General features: G+C 61.1%; 2 protein-coding genes across 10 annotated transcripts; both read left to right on the forward strand.

Moving 5' to 3' along the window:
• The first annotated feature begins 2536 nt into the window (after positions 1 to 2536).
• LOC133218187 (uncharacterized) lies at positions 2537 to 8110 on the forward strand. 3 transcript variants are annotated; one of them, XM_061364359.1, is made up of 5 exons: positions 2537 to 3601; positions 6118 to 6399; positions 7049 to 7214; positions 7449 to 7557; positions 7686 to 8110. In XM_061364359.1, the coding sequence occupies exons 1-5, from the start codon at positions 3447 to 3449 to the stop codon at positions 7727 to 7729; spliced, it is 756 nt and encodes a 251-aa protein (XP_061220343.1). In that variant the 5' UTR covers positions 2537 to 3446; the 3' UTR covers positions 7730 to 8110. The 3 variants fall into 3 exon arrangements, with proteins under 3 accessions (XP_061220343.1, XP_061220345.1, XP_061220346.1); XM_061364361.1 differs by having other exon boundaries at positions 3482 to 3607; positions 7686 to 8105; XM_061364362.1 differs by lacking the exon at positions 2537 to 3601 and adding an exon at positions 4527 to 4946 and having other exon boundaries at positions 7686 to 8105.
• On the forward strand, positions 8111 to 23040 carry ARHGEF2 (Rho/Rac guanine nucleotide exchange factor 2). 7 transcript variants are annotated; one of them, XM_061364356.1, is made up of 22 exons: positions 8111 to 8442; positions 15736 to 15886; positions 16303 to 16370; positions 16474 to 16537; positions 16998 to 17127; positions 17205 to 17314; positions 17404 to 17550; positions 18005 to 18255; positions 18333 to 18458; positions 18743 to 18860; positions 18936 to 19193; positions 19586 to 19662; positions 19838 to 20007; positions 20259 to 20326; positions 20436 to 20624; positions 20747 to 20836; positions 20943 to 21010; positions 21088 to 21129; positions 21220 to 21270; positions 21831 to 22250; positions 22333 to 22504; positions 22582 to 23040. In XM_061364356.1, the coding sequence occupies exons 1-22, from the start codon at positions 8425 to 8427 to the stop codon at positions 22665 to 22667; spliced, it is 2874 nt and encodes a 957-aa protein (XP_061220340.1). In that variant the 5' UTR covers positions 8111 to 8424; the 3' UTR covers positions 22668 to 23040. The 7 variants fall into 7 exon arrangements, with proteins under 7 accessions (XP_061220340.1, XP_061220339.1, XP_061220338.1 ...); XM_061364355.1 differs by lacking the exon at positions 8111 to 8442 and adding an exon at positions 10019 to 10151; XM_061364354.1 differs by lacking the exon at positions 8111 to 8442 and adding an exon at positions 11759 to 11913.
• The last annotated feature ends 93 nt before the right edge of the window (positions 23041 to 23133 follow it).

Genomic DNA, 23133 nt, shown 5'->3' on the forward strand with positions numbered 1-23133 from the left:
TAATCCTGATTTGGTGTTTCAAAGCATTTCATGTGAGTGTACCCATTGATAAGGAGGGAGAAATAAGCACAAGACAGATAACACAATGGAAGGGTCAATATGTGTCTATAGAGGAATTTAGTCTGAGACCTTTCCATGAGTCCTGTGCCTCCTCTGCTCTTCCTGAGCTGCTGTGATAGCCCAAAACAGAAGGAAAGGTAATTACTCATTGACTACCCAATGAGTAGAAACAAGTGCCTGGGCCAAAGGGCTGATGAGGTCATCAGCTATCTTGCTCTGTCTGTGAGAGAGGAAACTGGCGCACAGAGCTGCTGGCATCATAGGGTCTGGATGTTCGCACTTAGGGAGCTGGTTTTTGGGTCAGGGGAGAGCACTGTTTGTCAAGTGAGGCTTTACACAGATGGAGTTTTAGATGGGTGAGGACATCCATGAGGATATCTAGCACCGTTCTGGTGGGCACCCTGTATAGAATGTGCCCGGCTATTTGGTTTTGTCCTAACACATTAGGCTTAGGGTTGGAAGGACAGGCATCTGCTTAGATGGAGTTTTAAGTGGGAAAGCAAGAGCAATGCTGGTGGCACTGTTGTGGAGCTCACCATGTGCAGAAGATGCCCAGCGGCAGCCTTCGGTCCTGGCTCTTGGCCTGTGGGAGCAGGGACAGGACAAGCGGAAAGGCTTTAATCTGCCGGAGGGGAGGCTGAGATGGAGCATTGGGAAGGTCTCTTCCAGCCTAACCCCCTGCGGGACTCCGCGTCCGGCGGTCGGGCTCTAGGACCCAGCGGGGCGGAGCCGGACGTGATTGAAACCCCCGCGTCGGTTAGACCGCCTTCGACCCCGTCCTGTAGAAACCTGCCCAAGTGCCCCTAAGCCCACCCAAAACGCCCCAGACGTGCCCAAATTACCCAAACTCAGCTCAAATTGCCCCAAAACCCACCTGAGATGCCCCTCCCCTCAATACCTCTCTCCCGCAGCCCAGCACTCCCCACCCAGCCCGGCCCCGGCTTTGACCCCAGAAACGCCCAACGGGAGCCCGCTTCGGAGCCCAAAGACGCAAGGACCAGGCTCCGGGGCTCGTTCTGCGGCCGGGCAATACCCGGCTGGGGCCGTGCTGCAAACCCCGGGTCCCGAGCACCAGAACACCCTCCAGGGCCCCCAGGAGACCCGAACGGGCCCCGGCTGAGCCCCGCATCCCCGTGTGCGTGGGACGGCCCCGGGAGCCCCGCAGTGCTTGGGAACGGTGCGGGCGGACCCGCGGGTGAGGACCGGGAGCGCCGGCTGCGGCCCTCGGGCTCCGAGCCCCGCTGCTGCTCCCCGCGGCTGCTCCCCGCGGCTCCCCCCCGCGCCTCACATGGGCCCTGCCGGGGGAGCACGGACCAGGCCCTGCGGCACCGGCCAGGAACGAACCAAATGGATGGGGCGCGGGGGGGGGACGGTGGCCGCCGAGGCTCAAATCTCCTCAGTCCCGCCCCGAGCAGCCTCTTCCTCCGCTGATTCTTGGGGCAGTCTGCTCCAGTGGGAGGTGTCCCTGCCTCTGGAACTGCGTGAGAATTAAGGTCACTTCAACCCAGACCATTCCATGATGCCATGAAGCTGGAGCTTGATTCCTGGTTGACAGCATCAATGTGAGAAAGCCCACTGGAGTGAAGGTTGGTGCTGGAATCATTCCCTGCCCGAGCAATGCTGATGCAATTGCACATGTTCTTTGAGAAATAAAAGATCACTTTTGCTGTTCAAGACCCAATATCTGGTCTCTGGAGGCAGGAATGGGTGGAATTCTGGCTGGATTTCTCATCTGGCACTGCCCCCCCCCCTCCACAAATGGTGCTTTGCTCCTAAGTGATGGTTGTGATTTGGGAATGGAGGATGGTGGACCATGGCACTGCTGCCATGGGGAGAGGAAGTCGCTGATAGCTGTGATCTCATGTGGATGTAGGTCCTTGTGATGAGGATGATTATACTGAAGTATAGATGCTCTCCCTGGCACTTCAGCTGCCAACAGCTCAAACCAGCACCAAGCATAGCCCTGGTTTCCAACACGGGTGGCAGAACCAGCTCGGAAAGAGGAAGGTTTCCACATAAGACCTTGTGGTTGAGCCTGCAAATCCAAAAACCCTTTTCCTTCACATTTCTGTGCTCCCTAAAGGCTTTAAAACAACCCCACCCTTCCTTTTGTCCCTCTAACACACCCACGCTGTGGAGTTCCCCCATCCTCAGGCTTTCCTTAGCCCCAGAGGGCTCCGTCTGCCTTTTACTCCCTCGGGGACCCCTCTTTTGGTCTTTGAATGCTCTAAAGCCTTTAACCAGAGCCCAGAGCAGAGCCTGGAGCCCACAGGGACCCCTGGACACGGCCTCAGGTCTGGAAGCTTTTGGCATCAGTCTCCTCCCCCCCACCCCCGACTGTTGGGGCTCTTTGGGTCTCCTGAACCCCTCACCTCAGACTCCTCAGGGTCAACAGGAGGATGAGATCTGCACCTCTGTGTGCCTTCAGGGCTGGGGTGAGCCCAGCTTGGAGCTTCCCACCAGGTCCGAGCCTGGGATTTGCCTTTCCTTGCCCTCACGTTGGCCCTGGCTGGTGGCTCCTCGTGGTTCCCCTCGTGATGCTCCTTCCCCCAGCGCACAGAAGCTCTTTCTTGGCTCCAGGAGCTTTCCTGACATCCCATTTCCTCCTCCTGCAGCTTCCTTCTCCTGCAATCCCCTGGTATTCTCCTCCCTGTCCCAGTGCATTTTCACCTCATAAAGCCAGTTCCTCCAGGCAAGGAGCTCCCTTTGTGGGTATCTTGCAGTTAATAGGATCGTAGAATGGTTTGGGTTGGAAAGGACCTAAAGACCATCCAGTTCCAGCCCCCTGCCATAAAATGCCATTGAATGGCACCACAAGGATGGTGCCGACCCAGCCCAATGCCTGTTTGTGGGGTGACTTGGATTGTAGTCAACCCATGGCCATTATCCAGAAGAAAACACCATGCAAAGAGCCATTTCCATCCCAGTTTCCTCCATGGTGCTGTGGGATTGGGGCCAGGAGCTTTGGAAGAGCTGAACCCCAAGTGATGGTGTGCTAGGTTCAGCATCCCCCAGAGCTTCTCAGCAGCAATGAGAGGTTATTCCTTCATCAAAACAAAGGAAAATCACCCAAATCCCTCCCTGTGGCCTCTGCTGTTTGGCATATTGGTGTTAGCACCCATTATAGGGATGCTTCTGGTGCTTCCCAGGCTTCAATCTCAGGTCCCCCTCTCTTCCCAGCTCCCCATGGGAAGCAGCTCCGGGATGCGTGGGAACTGGGATAACTCCTTTGCCAGGTGGAATCCCGACATCTTTCCAGAGGTTTTGCCCTGAGGTTTAGGCAGGAGCAGCGTGGGAATCCTGTGCTGGGAGCTGGGAATTTCGTGTTGGTGGATAGAAATCCCGGGCGGTGCCGGAGCGAACACTGTGCCTTTGTCACGACAACGATGTTTTCCAAGCCAGGATTCCTCCTTTGCCACCCTTTGTACGGCCTGGATAAGGGGCACAGTCGCTGTTGGGTGCTCAAAGAAGCTCATCCTGAAGGGCCTGGTCCATTCCACACTTCCGTTTGGAAGCTGCATCCTTCAGGAATACCTCCATGGTGAAGGTAACTGACGGCTGATACCAGCAGTGGGGTTGGGGGCAGCTTTTGACAGGACACCAATGGGGTTGTCTGTGTTGTATCTTCAACAATGTGTGTTGGGGTATTAAGGGTAAAGCTGGAGCTGGGATCTAGGCAGGATCCATCCCTAAGGACACCCTGGTGAAGAGGGTGCTTGGACAGCAGGAGCTGCAGCCCTAAAATCGAGTTGGAAAAGGCTCATTCCTTGATACCAACAGTATTCCAGCTAAAATCTCTGCTCCCCACTGCCATAGGGCTGGAATCCCTCTGCTCCCATTGCTGTGGGGCTGGAATTCCTCTACTCCCACTGTAGGTTGATGGTTCCTTATGGTTTCGGGGAACTCTGGGGGCCTGTTGGGAGATTTAGGTTGGATTTAAGGAAGTTCTTCTCTATGAGGGTGGTGGGACACTGGGATAGGGTGAATGGAGAAGCTGCCCCATCCCTGGCAGTGTTCAAGGCCAGGCTGGACTGGGCTTGGAGCAATCTGCCCTAGTGGAAGGGGTCCCTGCCCTTGGAACTGGATGAGCTTTAAGGTCCCTTCAATCCAAACCACTCCATGATTCCATGCCTGTTTCTTTCCCTGCCAGGCCCTAGGTGCTCCAAGTAGGTGTCACCTCTGGCATCCCAAAGCTGCTCAAAGGTCCCTGGTGCCACCCATGGATGCCAAACAAACGCATTCCCTATGGGACAAACCTGCAGCCTAAGGAATAATGAGTGGAGCGACAGAGGCAAGGGACAGGGTGGGTTCAGTCCCATTGCAGTGGGAGCAGAGGGGTTCAGCCCCATGGCAATGGGAGCAGAGGGGTTCAGCCCCCATGGCACACAGTGCCTGAGTCACCCTGGCTCACCCTGCCCTTATCACAGCTCCGCACCCTGACCTGCTCCATGTATCCCGTGGGCTGTTCCGGGTTGGAGCAGTTTCCTACAGTGAGAAGGAATTCCCCCCCTCTGGGAAACTGGGGCACAGCTCAACGTGCTTTGGGGTTACCCGCTGCTCCGGCTGTGATGGATTATCCATGATCCCACCCGTTAGGATCCCTGGGAGTCAGGAAGGAGCAGGTCAGACCCCATGAGGGGCTTTGTCAGACCCTAAATCCCAATGCAGAAGGGAATAGGGGGGGAAAGGAGGAGGGAAGTGGGGAACGAGGCCGAGTCTGGGGAATCCTATGGGAATGTGTGTCCATCGGAGCAGGGCAAAGGGTTAATGGGGAAAAGGATCTGATTTGCCAAGTGGTTCCTGGTTGATCCCGTGTGTGAGAGGAGGAGGAAAAGGAGGAGGAGGGAGTGGGGTGCAGGGCTCCCATGGGACCGCGTCACCAGCAGGTAGGTCCCTGAGCCCCCATCTGCACCCGTGGGTGCTGCAGCACCTCTTTGTGTCCCCCCCACCCCTTTGCTGTGGCTGCTCCCATGGGATGGGACACCGGGATCCCCCCTTTCCATGGTGACAACAATGGGATGAACCCATCTCGCACTGGTCACCTTTCCGCTTGGGGCTCAGTTTCCCCATCCAGCATTGGAGCATCCTGGAAAGCCCATGGTTAATCCCTGCTGGAGCCAGGGAATCCGGCTCTGCCTGGGAAGGAACCAGGAACACCACCCGAAGCAGGGGTGGCTTCTGCCTCCATCGTGGCCTTGGCTACAAGTGGCTTTTAGGAGGAAGACCCCCCCCCCCCCCCCCTTGCTGCTTGCTTCCTCCCTTGGGATCCATTACTCCAACCTGTCCGGGTCCAAAGTGCTACCGGAGCGCTGGAATTGCGGCCTGGGTGCGCTGTGGCACCCGTTGCCCTCTGCTCCCATTGCCGTGGGGCTGAACCCCCTTGCTCCCCATTGCCATGGGGGGTGTTGGGCTGCTCGAGTGCTGTCAGAATGCCCAGGGGATGTCAGGATGCTCACGGAGGTGGGAATGTGCCGGAGGGGCGCTTGTGTCAGTAGCGGCTGAGCCGCATCCCGGTGAGAACCCCTGGGTCGAGCCGCTCTTATCCTGGCCGAATTCCTGGGAGCTTAATGAGTAACCGGCTGCGAGGAGCCCAGAGGGTGTTTTGTGTGTTCCTGCTCCCCCCCGGCCATATTTGTATAGGGTCGGGGGGCCCCGTGCAGTGCAAGGGGGCACACACACTGCCCGCGGGGGGAGGCAGCTCCTCTTAATGGCCATCAGAAACTTCAGAGGCTGTTGGAAGCTTCAAGAGCTTTAAGGTCCATTCCAATCCAAATCATTCCAGGATTCTGTGATTCCACGATTCCCAGACTGGGCAGGGTCAGGTTTGATGTGGGGGATGCTTTTGCTCCACATTCCATCCTTGTCCTGCTGGGACCAGGATATTCCAGCCCCGGGCGATGCCTCGGGCACGGGCATGGAGCTGGTGTTGGGATTTGGGGATTGGACTGGAGCAATGGATGAATCTATTGGGGGGGGTCCTCTGAGCTGAGACCCCACCAACTCGCTTCATGGCTGGTCCGTCCCCCCCCCGCAACGCTTCCCTCCTGCATTCCGCAGCGCCGGGATGGGTGATCCCGATGTCTTCCTGGATCCCTGCGAAGGAGCCCTGTGCGGGTTGCCGGGGCAGAAGCGCCGCTGCATGTCCGCGCTGGAGCCGGTTACCGGCCCCGGCCGCGGCTCGGAGGAGGAGGAGGAGGAGGAGGAGGAGGAGGACCGTGTCCAAGCGGTGCCGTTGCGGCGATCCTGCGCCCTCCGCATCGGCTCCCGGGATCCCTTCCGCCGGCACAGCTGGGAGCCGGGCAAGGAGCTGCGCGGGGGCCCCGGCTACAACCACCTCAGGTAGCAGTGACGTGCCCCGTGTCCCCATCCAGCCATTCATCCCCTCCCCGCTGCTCCATCGGGGCCCTCCCAATACATCCCGGGACGTTCAGGGGGTGTTGGGGTGCTCAGGGAATTTTGGGATGCTCAGGGGGTATTGGGATGCTCAGGGGGGCATCAGGATGCTCAGGGGGTGTCAGGATGCTCAAGGGGTGTCAGGATGCTCAAGGGGTGTCAGGATGCTCAGGTGGGTGTTGAGGTGCTCAAAGGGGTGTCAGGATGCTCAGGGGATTTTGGGATGCTCAAGAGGGGTGTTGGGATGCTCAGGGGGTGTTGAGATGCTATGGGGATATGGGTATGCTCGGGGGTGGGAGTGTCAGGATGCTCAGGGGAGTGTCGGGATGCTCAGGGGGTGTCAGGATGCTCAGGGGATATTGGGATGCTCAGGGGTTGTCAAGATGCTCAGGGGCTGTTGGGGTGCTCAGGAGGGTGTGGGGGTACTCAGGGGGGTGTCAGGATGCTCAGGGGTGACAGGCACCCCAGGCATGACCAGTTTTGAGGGTACCCCAAAAGCCAGGTGCTAGAGCAGGCCTTACCCCATGGGGATGGGGGGCCTGGTTGTGTGTCCCCCTCCATGCCCAGCTCGGGGTCCCCTCCGTCCCCACTGCAGAGTGAGTCCCAAAGGGCTGAGCCCTGATGACATTGACTCCAGCATGGAGCAGTTGGATGGGCTGGGATGTCACCAGAGGGACCCCCGGAGAAACCCCTTTGTCCACAGCAACGATGACCTGGAGTCCCTGCTTTCCCAGACCGAGGCGAACGAGCGGTGGGCACAGGTAGGAGCCCCCTTCCTCTCCTCTTCAAGTCACCCAAGGGTGTCTCATCACCCACCTGCAGCCAGGGGGGACAGACGCACAGATGAACTTGGATAAGAGGAGAGCCTCATCCCAGGTGGCTTTGTCACCATCCCGAGAGCAGGATGCTCCTGCCCAAGCTCTATTTCGGGGATCAGGGAGAGGGGTAATAGATGGTGTCCCTGATGCCAACCCCTTTCCCATGGATGTTGGCAGGAGGATGCGCAGGGGTTGCCAATATCCCGGAGCCAGCAGAGCTTCCACAGCTACAGCCTCTCCAAATCTGCATCTCTCGGCATCATCAACAGGTCCCCCGATGCAGACGGTCAGTGGCAGCACCCAGAATCCCCCCAGGAATGGGGCAACCCCACGTTACGTGTCCCCCCCCCCCCCTCCATCCCTGCTTAAACTGGATTCTTGGTCCCTCTTCTCATCTTTCTTTTCCCACTGCAGAGATTTCCCTCTTTGCCTCGCAGCAGAACCTGGTCAATGGGTGAGTTGGGGGTGAGGTGTGCTGGGGGGTGAATAAAGCACCTCAAGGACCAGAGGGGAGACTTAGGGATGAAAATAGGGATTTTTGAGGGGTTATGGCCGCAGGATAGATGCGACGGGGCCAGGCTGAGGCCTGACACACTTCACTCATTGTGCATCAGGCTGGTGGGGACGGTGGCTCTCTCCCCGCCGCTGGCATCACACTGTGCCAGCGGCGCCTGTCACAGCCCATTCCCATCCTCATTAGGGCGGTTGTTCCCGGGTGTCGCTGGCTGGGAGCCCCGCGGGGAACAAACGGGGACAGGGACAAGCCATAGGGGACGGTGCTGCGCGTCCCTGCCCCTCTGTGTCTCCAGGGTCGGGAGCAGGGTTTATCTACCCGGGAAAGTGGGGTCCATGCCCGGAGCACCCCGCAACCCGCTCCCCACCTTACAGGGGGTTGACGCGGTTGGGGGTGTCCAAGGAAGGGGCCCGTGGTGGGGGGCTCGTCCCGCACCCCGCGAACAGAAGGGGCTCTGTGCCGGGTGCTGCGCCCGGGCTCGCTCCTCCCTGTTTCCAGGGACAGAGGGGGATTGTCCAGGCTGGATCCTCCGTCTCCTGCAGCTCCGGCGCCGGGAGCTGCGGGCAGCTGGAGCGGGAAGCCGGGAGCCAGAGCCGGGAAGAGACCCCCCTGGGCAGGACCCTCAGCTTCATCAAGAGGATGACGGGGAAGACGAAGGTAGGGAGGGGAAGCAGAAGGGGTGGCGGGAGGTAATTCCCTCCCTGGAACACGAGGATGGGGTTGGGACTGGGGTCATTTGGTGCTCTGCTCTTTGGGGAAGCCGTGCCTCAGTTTCCCCTTCTCATCCACTTCAAAGGTTTCATCCTTCGGGAGATAAAAAGTTGGGGACAGTCCCCCTTCCAGTGTCCACACCACCACCCCCCCCGGCTGATGTGGGTTCGGTTGTGCTGCCATTTCCCCCTTATCCCCATCCCCACGTTCACACCATCCCGGTGCATCCGGAGCGGCCGAGCAGAGCAGGGAATGGCGAGTGCCGCCGCATTCCCGACGGGCACCAGTGGGCGAGGTGGGGGACACTTGGGGTCCCCCCTTCCCGCCGTGGGCTGGGGGAGCGCTCCCAGCGGGACTCGTCGGGCTCGGCCGGAGGAAATGAGGTTTTTCCTGGCGTCGGGAATGCTTGTTTGTGCGCTGAGCTCACCGCCCTCCCGGGGCCTCTCCGCTCCAGCCTGCGGCTTCCTGGAGCCGTTCCTCCATTTGGGATACTTTGCTCCTGCTCGTTCCCAGCCCGGAGCGTAGAGACGGGAAGCAAACCGGGTGGCGGGGGACAATTCCCTCCCTGGAACGAGAGGATGGGGTTGGGATTGGAGTCATTTGATGCTCTAAGCCGTGCCTCAGTCAGTGCCAAGCCCCCTCCATCCATCCCTGTGCCTCAGTTTCCCCGTTTCACCGGGAGGCGATGGCTGCCTGTGGGGTGCTTTGGCTGATGGGGGGTGTCTGTGTCACGAATGGAGGTCCTCCCCCCCCCAGAGCAGGCCGGGGTTTGATTTGCTGCCATGCGAAGCCGTTAATCCCCAGCACTGGCCCCTGAGCTCATCCTGCCCCTTTCCCGGCTGGATCAGCCGCCAGCTGTTAACATCATCATGGGGCCACGCTCCCCCCGCCGCACCGCGGCTCCAGCGTGGTCCCATCCTGCTGGGTGCTGAGCACAAACAGGGGTAAATCCATTGGTATCCCTATTTGTAGTTAGCAGGAAGTTGTTCAAACCAGGCTCTGGCCAAGTCTTTGTTGAGCAAAGTTTGTCCTGTAACAAGGCTCCCAGAGCTTGGGAGCGCTGGTTCCCCATGGAGGGGATGGGTTGGAAAAGCAGGGGGGTGTCAATCCTGATCAGTGCAGCAGGAGACGGAGCAGTGCACGTGGTGATTGCATCAGGCAGAGCAATGGGAGGGAGAGAGGGTGCAGGGTAGAGCCCCCCCCAGCGTGGTCCCCTCAGGGCACAAGGGTGGTGGAAGGAGGCCCTGAGGCTGGTGGCACCACTGCCATGGTGTGGGACAGATCATGAGGGGTGCTCACAGGTTTGGGGGGCCCCCATGCAGTGGCTGTGGCAGGGATGGGTCCTGGTTGCTGCAGGAGGGAGGCTTGGTGATGGGGACCCCAAGAGAGGTGGGGGCCCCAAGAGAGGGGACCCCAAGAGAGATGATCCCAGGGGTCTGCAGGTAGCAGAGAGCACCCAGAGCCACTCTGGGGGCACAAGCTGGGGCTATGGGGGGTGCGGAAGCTGCCATAGGGAGCAGGAGGCTGCAGAGGGGAGGGACGAGCTATTTCAGGAAGGAAGCACAATCCCAACGGCCACAGCCAAGCTCGCTGCCACTGTGGGCCTCGGCACCGTCCCCTCCTGGGGGCCCCCAGCCATGTCCAGCCACTCCAAGGTGAGTGATGGGAACAGCTCTGGGCCATGGGGTGCTGCTGTGGGTTTCACCCAAGCACCCACCACCAGCTCCTGCCCTTGCTGCAATGGGGATCTGTGATGATGGGGGGCTGAGACATGGGGTGAAGGTGACTCCGGCCTCATAGGGGGAACCCCGCAGCTTCCCCTCTGCATGTGGAGCACCCCCATCTCCTCCCTTCCGGGCTCTTCATGGCTGAGCCGTTGCTTCCCCCTTCGCCCTCAGCTCCCACGTGATGCTCGTGGGGCTTTCCAGTGGCTCTGCCATGTGGGAAGAGGCACCAGACACCCCCGGTACCACTGGAGCCTCCCCACCAGTCACATCCTGCCCCGTGCTGCCCAGTCTGGGTCCATTTCCATCAGGTCTGGGGCTGTTTCAGGGTCCTCACCCCTTCAGGGAAGGGGGAAGCAGAGGAGATCCTGGCTGGAGCAGTTTGTGCTCCGGGAGGAAATGAGACCTCAGGCTCTGGGTCAAAGGGGGAGCATGACCGCATCCCCTGCCATGCTCCGGGTGGCCTCTCCAGGCTTTGCTTCTGCTTTCGGGGCTGTGCTTTCGTTCAAACACGGCCGTTGGATCATTGGATGTGTTTTCCCAACGGTTTCGTTCCCGCTTCTTGTCTTCCGGGGGAGCTGCACAGCCGGGTGCATCCCACCCGCTTCCAGCAGGGTCTTGGCACATACGTGGCCCTTCCCTTTGCTGCCGGCTATGATTCCAGGAGGGAAACTGAGGCAGCTTCCAGGGAGCCCTGGCACCTCACAGCAGCATCGTTGTGGTTACTCGTTAAACCGGCATCTCTCCCAGTTCCAAACCGGCTTTATCCCGTCCCCTTGGGGAACGTTGGGTGCTGCTGAGCTTGGAATTGCAGGGAAAACGGGATTCTTATTTCCTTAAGGAGCTGCAGGGGGGTGGCTTCGTCCTGGGGGTTAATAGGTGACACTTGCGTCCCTCTCGGCCACAACCCCCGGTGCTGGCAGGACCTGGAGCCATCTCAGTGCTCCAGTTCTCTTGGCAACCTCGTAGCGTTATCTCTGGATGCATTCGATAAATCCCAGCTTCTCCTGGCTGGCAAGTTAATGTTAAACCAGGCTGAGGTCAGCTCAGCTCCTGGTCCGTACAATCATCTTCAGCCCAACTTCCCGTTGGGAATCTTGAGGCAGAACCAGTGCTTTCCATCCCTTTTTCCAGAGCAGCTCCCTTGGGGCATTGATTTGAAATAAAAGCCTGGGAAAAGGCCCCATTGGGCCTTTGATGCAGTGATGGGGTCCGTGGGTCACCCCAGAGCTGCCCTTTGGGGGTATTTGGGGCTCCAGGAGCAGTGTGGGGAGTCCCGCAGTAGCTGGGCAATGCGGGATTGGAATCCCATGGGATTGTTTTGCTGTTTTATTCTAGCGCTGGTGGCACCCAAGGGTGGGTCGGGGTCCCCCAAAGGTTGGTGGTGACCGGGGTGCCAGGGCGACGGGAGGCAGGGAAGCTGGGGCACAAGGGCTGAGCATCCCTGCGGGGCCCGATCCTTGCTTGGGGCTTGATCCCGGCCAAGTCCCTGCCCGGTCCCGTCTCGAACAAAGGCCCGCGGGCAACACGAGGCCGGGGCAGGCAGCGAGACCCGCCCCTGGGGGGGGAGGCGGAGCCCGGCGGCGGCAGGAACGGGGCAGGAACGGGGCAGGAACGGGGCAGGAGCGGGGCAGCTCCGCGGATTATGTCCCGCATCGAGTCGCTGGCCCGGGCAAGGAGCAATCGCGCCAAGGTGGGTCCCGCTGGGTGTTCGGGGGGGGGCATTTCGCTCCCCTGCGTCTACTGGTGGGGTGCGGGGTCACCCTCATCCAGCATGGGAGGGGGGTTCAAATCCGCCCCGGCCCGGGTGAGGGCAACCTCCCTGCTGCCCCCCAGTTTGGGGTGGGGGGTTTGTCCTTCCCCATCCAGCTTGAGACTTGGTGGGGGCAGGTTTGGTGTGAGGGGTGTCGTGGGGATGGGGTGATGCTCGGAGTGGGGTTTGTTCAACCCTTAGCAAAGGGGCTGGGGGGCACAGGGGAGTCGCGGCAGCTCCCCATTGTGCAGGGGGGGGGTCTCCAGGGAAGACAATCACCCCCTGCCCGCACGCCACCAACCATCCCAGCGGCGACAACTCGTGGGGCAAAGCAACGGCCCAAACTTCCTCCACCGCCTTCCCCCCGTTTCCGCCGAAGCCCTTCGGTGGCGTGGTGAGGAAGTCGCCTTCTCCTCCTGCTGCCCGAGGACGTGGGGGACCCCCCCCCGGCACCCCGCTTCTGTCATCCACAGCCCGGTAGAGACCAAGCCTTTGGGGCGATGGGGAAACTGAGGCACGGGGAGCCGGGGGAGCTGGGGGGGGGGGGGCTCGGACACCGTCGTTGTGGCCCGGAGCATGTGGCAATCGCGACGTCGGGCAGTGGGGAGGGGGGCTGAGGAGGGGACCCGGCTGCTGCCAAGCGCTGCCTGCACTTGGGCTTTGTGCCGCTGCGAGCGTGCAAGGCGGGTGTGCGAGGCAGGTGAGTGTGCAAGGCGAGTGCGCAACTCGCTGTACCCCAACAGCGGGGGTGCTTGGGGGTGCGGGGTCCCCCGATATGGCTCCTGTGGTGTGGCCCAACCTTGCATGCAGCGCGTTTGTCCGGTATGGGGTGGATGGAGGTTTGGGGGTGCTCAGCAGTGGGGCTTGGGGCGCGGTGATGGCACCAGGGCGGGGTGGGGGGAAGTGGTTGTTGATTCCTGCGCCGGCCGAAGGGGGGGAAATGGTGGTTTTTGTTTAAAGAAAGTTTCCTCAATGCCCGTTTCGCCGCAGCCAGCGCCGGCCTTGGGCTGGAGGGGTCCGACGGGGTCCCCCCAACTCCCCAGAGCGGCTGCCAGCATCCCCGCTTTAGGGATGGGACACAGCCGTCAGGATATGTGGGACACCCCCCCCCCCCCGCGGTGGCTTTACAACGCGGGGAGACCCCGCTCCTGTGCCAGCACCAGCTTTTGGGGGGAATCCCGGCATCGCAGAGCCCCCCCTTGCTACTGCCTCCCCCAGAAAGAGCAGAGTGGGGGGGTCCCCACGCTGCCCCTCCTCGCCCTCAGTGGCTTCAAATATCAGAGGGGAGAATTTGGGGTTAGAACGGGAGGATTTGTGCACTTTGGGGGGGACCCCCCCTCTTTTCGGGGGGGGGGGGGGAAACATCCCCGCGTGGTTTCAGCCCCGGCGCAGCGGCGTCTTTTGTTGCCGACGGTGCGGACGGCGTTGTCTTTGTTCAACGCCGGGGTGGCGAACGGTGGGGAGGGGGGGGACGGGACCGTCCCCATCCGAGGAAGGGCAGCGCCGTGAGGCCGTTCTGGGGACACAAACCCCTCGCTCAGGTCAGAACTGGGGGATTTTGGGCGCTCCGGGGGCTGGCGCGGGGGTTTTCCCACCGGGATTTGGGCTATTTCGGGCGAAGTCGCGGCGGCGGCAGCAGAAACGCGCCCGTTGCAGGCGGCGGAAAAAGAACCCCCCAAAACACCCCCGGTTTCTATTTAAAGTGAAGAAACTTCCTTCTCTCCACCAGCGCCGGGGGGGGGGGGGGGTGAGGGGGACCCCCAAAAACCGCTGTCCCCACAAAGCTGCGGCACCCAATGGGGGGATTCGGCTCCAGTTTGGTGCTTGGGGAGTCTGGGTTTGGGGGTGACGCTGGGGGGGGGGGCAGGTTGCAGGGTTGTTGGGACCCCCAGGCACCCCCGTGTGTTTTGGGGGTCCCCCCGGTGCGCATGCATATACATATATATACGTATATATAGAGTCATGCCGTGACCTGTGTCTGATGTGCCCCCCAAGCCATGGGGTGCAGCCGGACACCCCCAAACCCGCTGCTGCACTCAGGGCCGGGCTTGGGGGGGTCACTGCACCCCTGTCACCCCTTGTCGTGCCGAGCTTCCGTGTCCCACCACCGGGGCCTCCAACCCCCCCGCCTGGCCTTTTGTCCCCGACCCGGCTGGGTTCGGAGCCGGTGCCGCGGGGTCCCGGTGTGGGATTCGCCCCATTCCCGTCCTGGGGGGCAGCCACAGCCCCTCGGGGCCCCCCAGCCCCCCCTTGGGGCGGGTGGGAGCCGGTTGTTGGGGGACAAATGACAGCGGGGGGGGGTAGGGGGGGTGGCTGCAGGAAGCGGCTCCCGCCTTTGTCTGGCGGCGGGTTCGGTTTCCTGCGGCCGGGACGGGGCTGGAGCGATGCGGGGCGGGGGGACGGGACATCAAAACAACGGGAAGGAGCCTGGAACAGGGAAGGAATAAAAGGAAAAGGAGGGAAAGAGGAGGAAAGGAATGGAAAGTGGAGGTGGGGGGAGGGAAAGAAAAGAGGAGGAAAAGCAAGGAGCATAAAGGGGTGGGAATGAAGGAAAAAGGGGGGAAAGAAAAAGAATGGAAAGTGGGAAAAATGGGAAGGGAAAAAAGGGAAAGAAAAAAGGTAAACAAATAATGAAAAAGGGAAAGGAAAAATAAAAGAGGAAAAAGGACAAAGAAATAAAAAAGAGAAAAAAAGAAAAAGGGAGGAAAACCAGGGAAAAGGCCATAAGGAAAGGAAAAAAAAAAGGGGGGGGGAAATTCAAACTGATCCCAAGCGACCAACCAAGCCCAAAGCACAATAAAAGAAAAGGGAAGGAAAAAAGCCAAACGTGGCACAAAGGAGCCGGGGGGGGGGGGGCCGTGCCCGGCGCAGGCAGATGTTGGGATGTGCTGCTGCTCCTGCGGCCTGTTCCCGGTGGATGGGGATGTGGAGGGACCCCTGTGCAGCGAGGAGCGGGTGAGCGCCGGGGTCTCCCTTCCTGGGGGGGGGCTCGGCCTCTCGCCCCCTTCGGGGGGGTGGGAGCAGTGATGGGGAGCGAGACCTCCCCCTTGGGTATTGGGGATGGTGCTGGTTTGGGGATGCTGTGTCTGTTGGGGGGTGCCCGGTGCCAGGCACGGCCGGGTGCTGGGGGGGGGGCACACAAAGGCTGCTCTGTGTCCATTGGATGCGACAGGAGCAGCCACTCGGGGTGCTCAGGATAACTCCGGCTCGCTCCCATTTTGCGGGAGGGGAAAACCCATGGTGAACCCCAAAACCATCACCATTGGGGAGGGGGGGGTTGGCCACCAGCCCCCTCGGTTTTGGCCTCCAACTGCCTCATTTTGGGTGGGAAAGGGTAAAAATACCCACTTTGGATAGGAAGAGGAGGTGGGACAGCGCGGGGCTGGTGCCTGCCTATGCCCCCGGTTGTCAGCTCCCCCCCCACCGCGGCCCCCGCACCTCATCCCCATTGGGGCTGGTGGCTGCGGGGGGGGGGTGTGATGTGGGGGGGGCTTTCTCCCGCAGCCATCCCGTTGTCATGGTTATGGGATGATGGGAAGCAGGAGCGATGCGGGTGGCTTCTCTCCAGCCGCTCAGCTCCTCGGCCCCCCCATGCCCGGGGGCCAGGACCCACCGGGTGCCAGTGGGGACCGGGTGATCCCATGTCCCACTCGGCTTCCCGCATCCATGAGCCGTATCCCGAAGCAAAGTGGGGCTGGGGGCGCTGGGGGGCGGCCTCTGAGCCGCAGCCCCATCAGGCGCCCGCCGCATCTCTCCGGGCAGAGCAAGGAGAAGGAGAAGATGAAGGAGGGCAAGGAGAAGGACGCCCGCTACACCAATGGCCACCTTTTCACCACCATCACCGTGTCTGGCATGACCATGTGCTTCGCCTGCAACAAGAGCATCACGGCCAAGGAAGCTCTGATCTGCCCCAGTGAGTAGCCAAAAGGGCTTTGCCGGGGTGGCTGTATCAGGGTGGCTTTGCTATGGTGGCTTTACCAGGGTGGCTTCGCCATAGTGGCTTTGCCAGGGTGGGTGCCACAGTCCCCATTGCAAGAGGCTGATGGCTTCAGCTTTGGCTCCATGGAGATGCTCACCTCATGGAGGTGACCTGGCACATCCCCATTGATGCCGGATGGAGCCGGTGGCACCATGTCCCGTGGCACTGGGGGGTGGTCAGTGGCACCGCAGAGGCTCAGCTGCTCCCTTGGCAGCTGCAGCTCCATAATCCGCATCCACCCGGATTCCCGCTGCATCTGCTCCCATCGCTCCAGCCCTGGTGGCGTTCCGGGATGGGGGTGGCGGGAGGTGTCTGCATCGCCTCTCCCTGCCCCTTGTGTCCCCCCCCAGCCTGCAACGTCACCATCCACAACCGCTGCAAGGACACGCTGCCCAACTGCACCAAGGTGAAGCAGAAGGTGAGCGCCGGGCAGGACAAGTGACACCGTGGTCCCATGGGGACATTGTGGGGACACAGGGACATGGTGCCACCCCCATGACTCCTCCGCTCCCCTCCCGCAGCAACAGAAAGCGGCTCTGCTGAAGAATAGCTCGGCGCTGCAGTCGGTTTCACTGCGCAATAAGAGTGAGTGGGGTGGGATGATGTGATAGGGTGAGATGGGATGATGGGATGGGATGACGGGATGAGCCAGGGGGTGGGGGTGGACAGGATACCCCCCTCTCCATGTTGCCCGTCACTGTTACATCACAGGAAGGCCTCGATTCCCCTCGCTTCATCTCCATCCCTGTCCCCCCATCACTTCATTTCTATCCCTGGGTCTCTGACCCATCCTTACATCCCTTATCCTGTCCCTGTATCCCCATCTCTCCTTCTGCATCCCTGTGTCCCCATCTCTTCATCCCTATCCCTGCATCCCTGACCCATCCCTGTGTCCCCATCACTTAATTCCCATCCCTATGTCTCCATCTCTCCATCCCTATCCCTTTTTCTGCCTGCAGGGATGGGGATGCCAGGGGCGTGCAGGATCCCCCATAGGCAGCCTGGGGGGTGTTGGGGGGGTCATGGCACATCCCTCTTTTCCCAGCTGCCATCCGGGAACGCCCCAACTCTGCCATTTACCCCTCGGAAAGCTTCCGGCAAACGCTGCTGGGCCCCCGCCGGGGCCGACCCTCCCTTTCCCTCTCCAAAAGCGTCTCCACCACCAACATCTCAGGGTAAGCACTGGGAAAACCGGGACTGGGGGTCCCAGGGCTGTCCCCTGGTGTCCCCGTCACCTCCCACCCATCCAAAGGACGTTCAATGATGAGTCTCCGCTGGGAATACGGCGCATCCTGTCCCAGTCCACGGATTCCCTCAACATGCGCAACCGCACGCTGTCCGTGGAGTCGCTCATCGATGAAGGTGGGGACACAACGGGAATGGGGGGACATGGGATGGGACATGGGGCTCAGGGACACCCACACCCACACCCAGTGTCACCCTCCCTGCAGGTCCTGACATGATCCTGAACCAGCTGATGAGCGACTTTGAGACGGACGGGAAGGATTTTGAGGCGGATTCCTGGAGCCTGGCGGTGGACAACAGCTACCTGCAGCAGCACAAGATGGATGTGATGAAGCGCCAGGACGTCATCTATGGTGGGCGGGACACAGGGATGGGTCAGGGATGCAGGGGTAGGGAAGAAGAGATGGGGATACAGGGACAGAGTAAAAGACACAAGGATGGGTTAGAGATGCAGGGATGGGGATGAAGAAATAGGGAGACAGGGACAAGGTACAGGAGACATATGAAAGGGTCTGAGACTCCTGGATGGGGATGAAGCAATGGGGACACAGGGACAAGGGAGGAAGAGATGGGGACACAGGGAGAGAGTAAAGGACTTAGGGGTGGGTTAGAGATGATGCAGGGATGGGAATGAAGGGATGGGGAAACAGGGACAGTTTAGGGGACAGGGATGGGAATGAAGCAACGGGGACACATGGATGGAGGTGAAGGGATGGGGACACGGGGATGGAGCTGGAGAAACGGGGGACACCCAATGGCAGCAGCTGCTCGCTCTCACCCGCCCCATCCCATCCCATGCCACGGCAGAGCTGATCCAGACGGAAATCCACCACGTCCGCACGCTGAAGATCATGGGCGCCGTGTTCCGCAAGGCCATGCTGGAGGAGCTGCAGCTCGACCCGGCCTCGGTGCACAGGATCTTCCCCTGTGTGGACGAGCTGAGCCAGATCCACGAGCGCTTCCTGGCGCAGCTCCTGGAGCGGCGCCGCGAGTCCTTGGCCCAGGACAGCAACAAGAACTTTGTCATCAACCGCCTTGGGGACATCCTGGTCAGCCAGGTGAGGGGCCAGCGCAGGCACTGGGTGCTATGGGGGGCACGCACGTGGCCTCGCTGATGGCCCCTCGTGTCCCCAAGTTCTCCGGGAGCAGCGCGGAGCAGCTCAGGAAAGCCTACTCGGAGTTCTGCAGCAAGCACACCAAGGCCGTGAAGGAGTACAAGGACCTGCTGGCCCGAGATAAGCGCTTCCAGCAGTTCATCCGGGTGAGCATCACTGTCCTCATCCCTGCATCCCTGACCCACCCCTGTGTATTCATTGCTTCATCCCTATCCCTGCATCCCTGACCCACCCCTGTGTCCCCATTGCTTCATCCCCATCTCTGCATCCCTGACCCACGCCTGTGTCCCCATTGCTTCATCCCTATCCCTGCATCCCTGACCCATCCCTGTGTCCCCATTGCTTCATCCCTATCCCTGCATCCCTGACTCATCCCTGCATCACCGCTGCTAACGGCACTTCTTCCCTTCCTCCTCCTCCTCCTGGCCAGAGGATGGCGCGGTCCCCTCTGCTCCGCCGCCACGGCGTTCCCGAGTGCATCCTGCTGGTGACACAGAGGATCACCAAGTACCCGGTGCTCATCGAGCGCATCCTGAAGAACTCCAAAGGTACTGGGATTGGGAGCGGATGGGACAAACCCATTGGCTCCAACCCTGACCACATCCCAACCCCTTTGCTTCCAGACAATGAGGGCGACTCCGCGGACCTGTCACGGGCGCTGAGGCTGGTGAAGGAGCTGATCTCATCCATCAATGAGGAGGTGCACGAGTGCGAGATGAACGCGCGGCTCTGGGACGTCTACAGGCGCGTGGACGGCCGGGCCAAGGTGCAGCTGCCCTGGGAGAGCCGCGCCGGCGTCTTCGGCCGCGACGAGCTCCTGCGCCGCAAACTGGTGCACAGCGGGTGCATGCTCTGGAAGACTGCAGCCGGGCGCTTCAAAGGTGGGGATGGAGGGGCCAGGGAATGGGGATGGAGATGCCAAGGGATGGGGATGCTCTGGGACCAGGATGCTTGGGATAGAGATGCCAGGGCATGAGGATGGAGGTGCCAGGGAATGGGGATGGAGATGCCAAGGGATGGGAATGCTCAGGGAGCAGGGGGCTGTGGGATGGAGATGGCAGGGGACGGGGGTGCTGGGGAACTGGGGTGCCAGGAAGTCAGGGTACCAGGCGATGAGGGTATCTGGGTATGATGATGGTGCCAGGAGTGAGTACCAAGGGACTGGAGGTGCCCAGGGATGGAGATGCCAGGGCACAGGGGTGCCAGGGGCTCCTCACACTTAGCAAGCCTAAGGGCCACCCACCTCACCATCACCTCCCTGTGCTCCCCACAGATGTGCTGGTGCTGCTGCTGACCGATGTCCTCATCTTCCTGCAAGAGAAGGACCAGAAATACACCTTTCCAATGCTGGTGAGCATCAGCACCCGGCCCTTTGCATCCTGATCGCTTGCATCCTGTCCCCTTCACATCCCATCCCCTTGCATCCCATCCCCTCACATCCCTTGCATCCTATCCACATCCTATCCCCTCACATCCTACCCCACGGCAGCCAGGCTGTCCCTTCAATCCCTCCTGTTTCCTGCAGGACAAGCCGGCCGTCGTGTCCCTGCAGAATCTGATCGTGCGGGATATCGCCAACCAGGAGAAGGGGATGTTCCTGATCAGCGCCGCGCCACCGGAGATGTACGAGGTCCATGCCGCATCCCGCGACGACCGCAACCACTGGATGAAGCTCATCCAGCAGACGGTCGGGCTGTGAGTGTCATCCCATGGGATGGGGCAGCTGGATTTGGGGATCTCCATGGATGAAGGATGGGGAGCAAGAATGTGGGTGCAGCTCCTAGTTGGAGCCTCTGAGCCTGGGCTGGATGCAGCTGGTGGGAAGGGGGAACTGCATCTCTTTCCCCTCATCTCTTCTCCATCATCCCTTTCTCATTAACTCTTCCCTATCATCATTTCTCCTTCTCTTCCCTCCCTTTCCCTTCTTTTCCCATCATCTCTTCCAGCTGTCCCAGCCGACAGGACTTCCCCTTGATTGAGACAGAGGTCGAAGCATCTTTACGCAAGCTGAAAGGTGGGATCCCCGTCCCCCCATCCCAGCTCATCCCTCCCAATCCCAGCTCATCCCTCCCCATCCCAGCTCATCCCTCCCCATCCCAGCTCATGCTCTCCCCCCTTCCCAGACCGTATCCTGCAGCAGGATCGGAAGCTGACGGCGCTCCTGGAGGAGAAGGTCGGGCTCTTTGCGGACATGCTGGCGCTGACCGGTGCCGAGGAGCCCTCTCCCACCCTGGCCCCACGCTCCCTCTTCCACTCCGACTCAGCCGAGGCTTCCCGAGGGGAAAAGCTGATGCACAATGCTATCCGGGAAGGTACGGATGCTCTGGGATGCTTTGGGATGCTCTGGGATGCTTTGGGATGCTCTGGGATGCTTTGGGATGCTCTGGGATGGGGAAACTGAGGCACGGGGGGGGCTCATCCTTCTTTCCCGCAGTGGAATGCCTCACGGAGATCTTCACTGGCTCCGGACGCGACCGGGATCAGAGCAGTGAGGCCGAGACCTGCCCCAGCACCAGCACCAGCAGTAAGGGGGGAGGAGACATGGGATATGGGACATGTTCCAGCTCTGCTGCTTTGGGGTTCTCCTTTCCTCCCATGGGGCTTATCCCGGCCTCTCCTCCATCATCCAGACGGTGATGCCAGCAGCTTCAATGGCTCCATGGAATTCTGCCGCACGGATCCGGATGCTGGGCAGCGGGTGAGTGTGATGGGGGGGCACCCTGTTGAGACCCCCCCACCCTGCACCACCACAGTGTCACTGTTGTTTCTCCATAGGATGGGAATGGCAACCAGGTCCTGCCGCGGGTACCGCAGGAGGTAAGGGTGGGGGGGCTCTGTCCCCCCAGTGCCTCAGTTTCCCCACTGCCGTTCCCCTGGGATTCACTGTCTCGTCCTCTCCTCCCGCAGGAAATCAACCAGCGACTGGTGAACCTCTACAGCCTCCTGCATGAGCTCCAGGTCAGTGGGACGAGGCTGCAGGGATGAGGGGGACAAGATGGCATCTCCCTGCTACATCCGTCCCCCTATCCCCACCCTACAAGCATCCACTTGCCCGTATCTCCCTACCTACGTACATCCTCCTGCCTATATCCCGCTGCCTGTGTCCCCCGGCTCACATGCATCCCCTTGCCCATATCCCCCTGCACACATTCCCTTTCCAAATACTGTATCCTGCTGCCTGTACCTCTCGCCTGTATCGCCTACCCACACACATCCCCATACCCATATCCCCCTGCCCATATCCCCTGGTCTACATGTCCACTTTCCCTTTCCAATTACATGCCCCTGCCCATAGCCCCTGCCCATACACATTCTGCTGCCTATATACATTCACCTGCCTCTATCCCACCTCCTACATCCCCCTTCATAGATATATCCCCTGCCCACATCCCCTTGCTGTATGCCTGACCCCATTCCCCTGCCCCTACCCACTGCTGTAGCCCTCTGCCCATATTCTTGCCTGCATCTCCCTGCCCGCATCCCTTCCTGCGCCCCTGCCCACGCCGCCGCTCCCGCAGGCGGTGGTGCTGCAGCAGGACACGCTGCTGGAGCTGCGGCTGCAGGAGGCTCCGGACAAACCCTCCCGGCGCGGCTCCCAAGCGGCTCCGGCCGAGCCGGCGCCCCGGGTGGGCGAGAAACCGGGATCGACGGAGCTGGCGCTGCTGCAGCGGCAGCACGGGCTGCTGCAGGAGGAGCTGGGCCGCTGCCGGCAGCAGTGCCAGGAGCGGGCGCAGGAGGCGGCGGCGCTGGATTCCCGGCTGCGGGACAGCGAGCGGGAGCGCGCCCGCCTGGAGCGGGAGCTGGAGGAGGCGCGGCGGGAGCTGGGCGCGCTGCGGCACGACGGCGCTGTCACCACACGGGGGCGCCGCGGAGCCGACTCGCGGCGCAGGAGCCTGCCGGCAGGGGACGCGCTGTACCTGAGCTTCACCCCGCCGCAGGTAGGGCCGCGACCCGGGGGTGAGGAGGGGTGAGGAGGGGTGAAGATGCGCTTGCTCCTGACACGAGTGTGTCCGGCCGCAGCACAGCGGGCTCTCGTTCCACTCCCCCCCCTTCGCCCCCTGCCCGCGAGAGGACCTGGAATACGGGCTGGGGGTTGATCCCGACCGGCTCCGGGATGGCAACGACGGCCTGGATGTGCTCCTGGAGGATGAAGCCTTGGGAAGCCGCCGCTCCCCCCCAACCAGCCCCCGAGGTGGGTTTGGGGCGGGGGGGGGGCAGGATCACCCCCTTTTCCCATTGTGGGGGGATTAACTTGGTGTTTTCCCATAGATTTCCTAAGGATGCAGGATATTCCCGAGGAGGTGGAGAGCAGCCAGGAGCTGAAGGATGGCGATGGGGGCTCCTCCGATAGTTAGGGACCAGCTCCGGCCCCACCCCCAGCACCCCATAACCACGTGGATCCATATGGGGAGCATTGGGGACAGTGGGATTTGGAAGCTGCTATTCCCATGGGAGCCTTACGGAGCTGGAGGGGGGGGGGGGTGGGACCAATTTGGGGTCCCCCGTCTCTGCTGGGATCTATTTATTTATTGTGATGGGTTGGGGGATCCCAGCACAGGGCAGGATGCAGCCCCTACTACCCCCCAGTTTTGGGGGTCCCCGGGTATGTGGGCAGCAGGCCATGGGGTTGGGGTCGGTTCTCGGTTCCCCCTCAATTTAACTGTAAAAAGTACCAGAAAGGAAGGAAAAATGAGTGGAAAATCATTAAAAAGCCCTGTTTGGACCCAAGATGTGCGGGGGGGGGGAGGGAGCCGTGTGGGGGGAGGTTGTGCAGTGAGTGGGGTGAGTCTCAAACACATACAGGGGGGGTCCCCATATTGG

Source organism: Neopsephotus bourkii, unplaced genomic scaffold (genome assembly GCF_033783945.1).
Source record: "Neopsephotus bourkii isolate Nb327-2 ecotype Australia unplaced genomic scaffold, CSIRO-AGI_Nbou_v1 NB_1233, whole genome shotgun sequence".
NCBI classification, from domain to species: Eukaryota; Metazoa; Chordata; class Aves; order Psittaciformes; family Psittacidae; genus Neopsephotus; species Neopsephotus bourkii.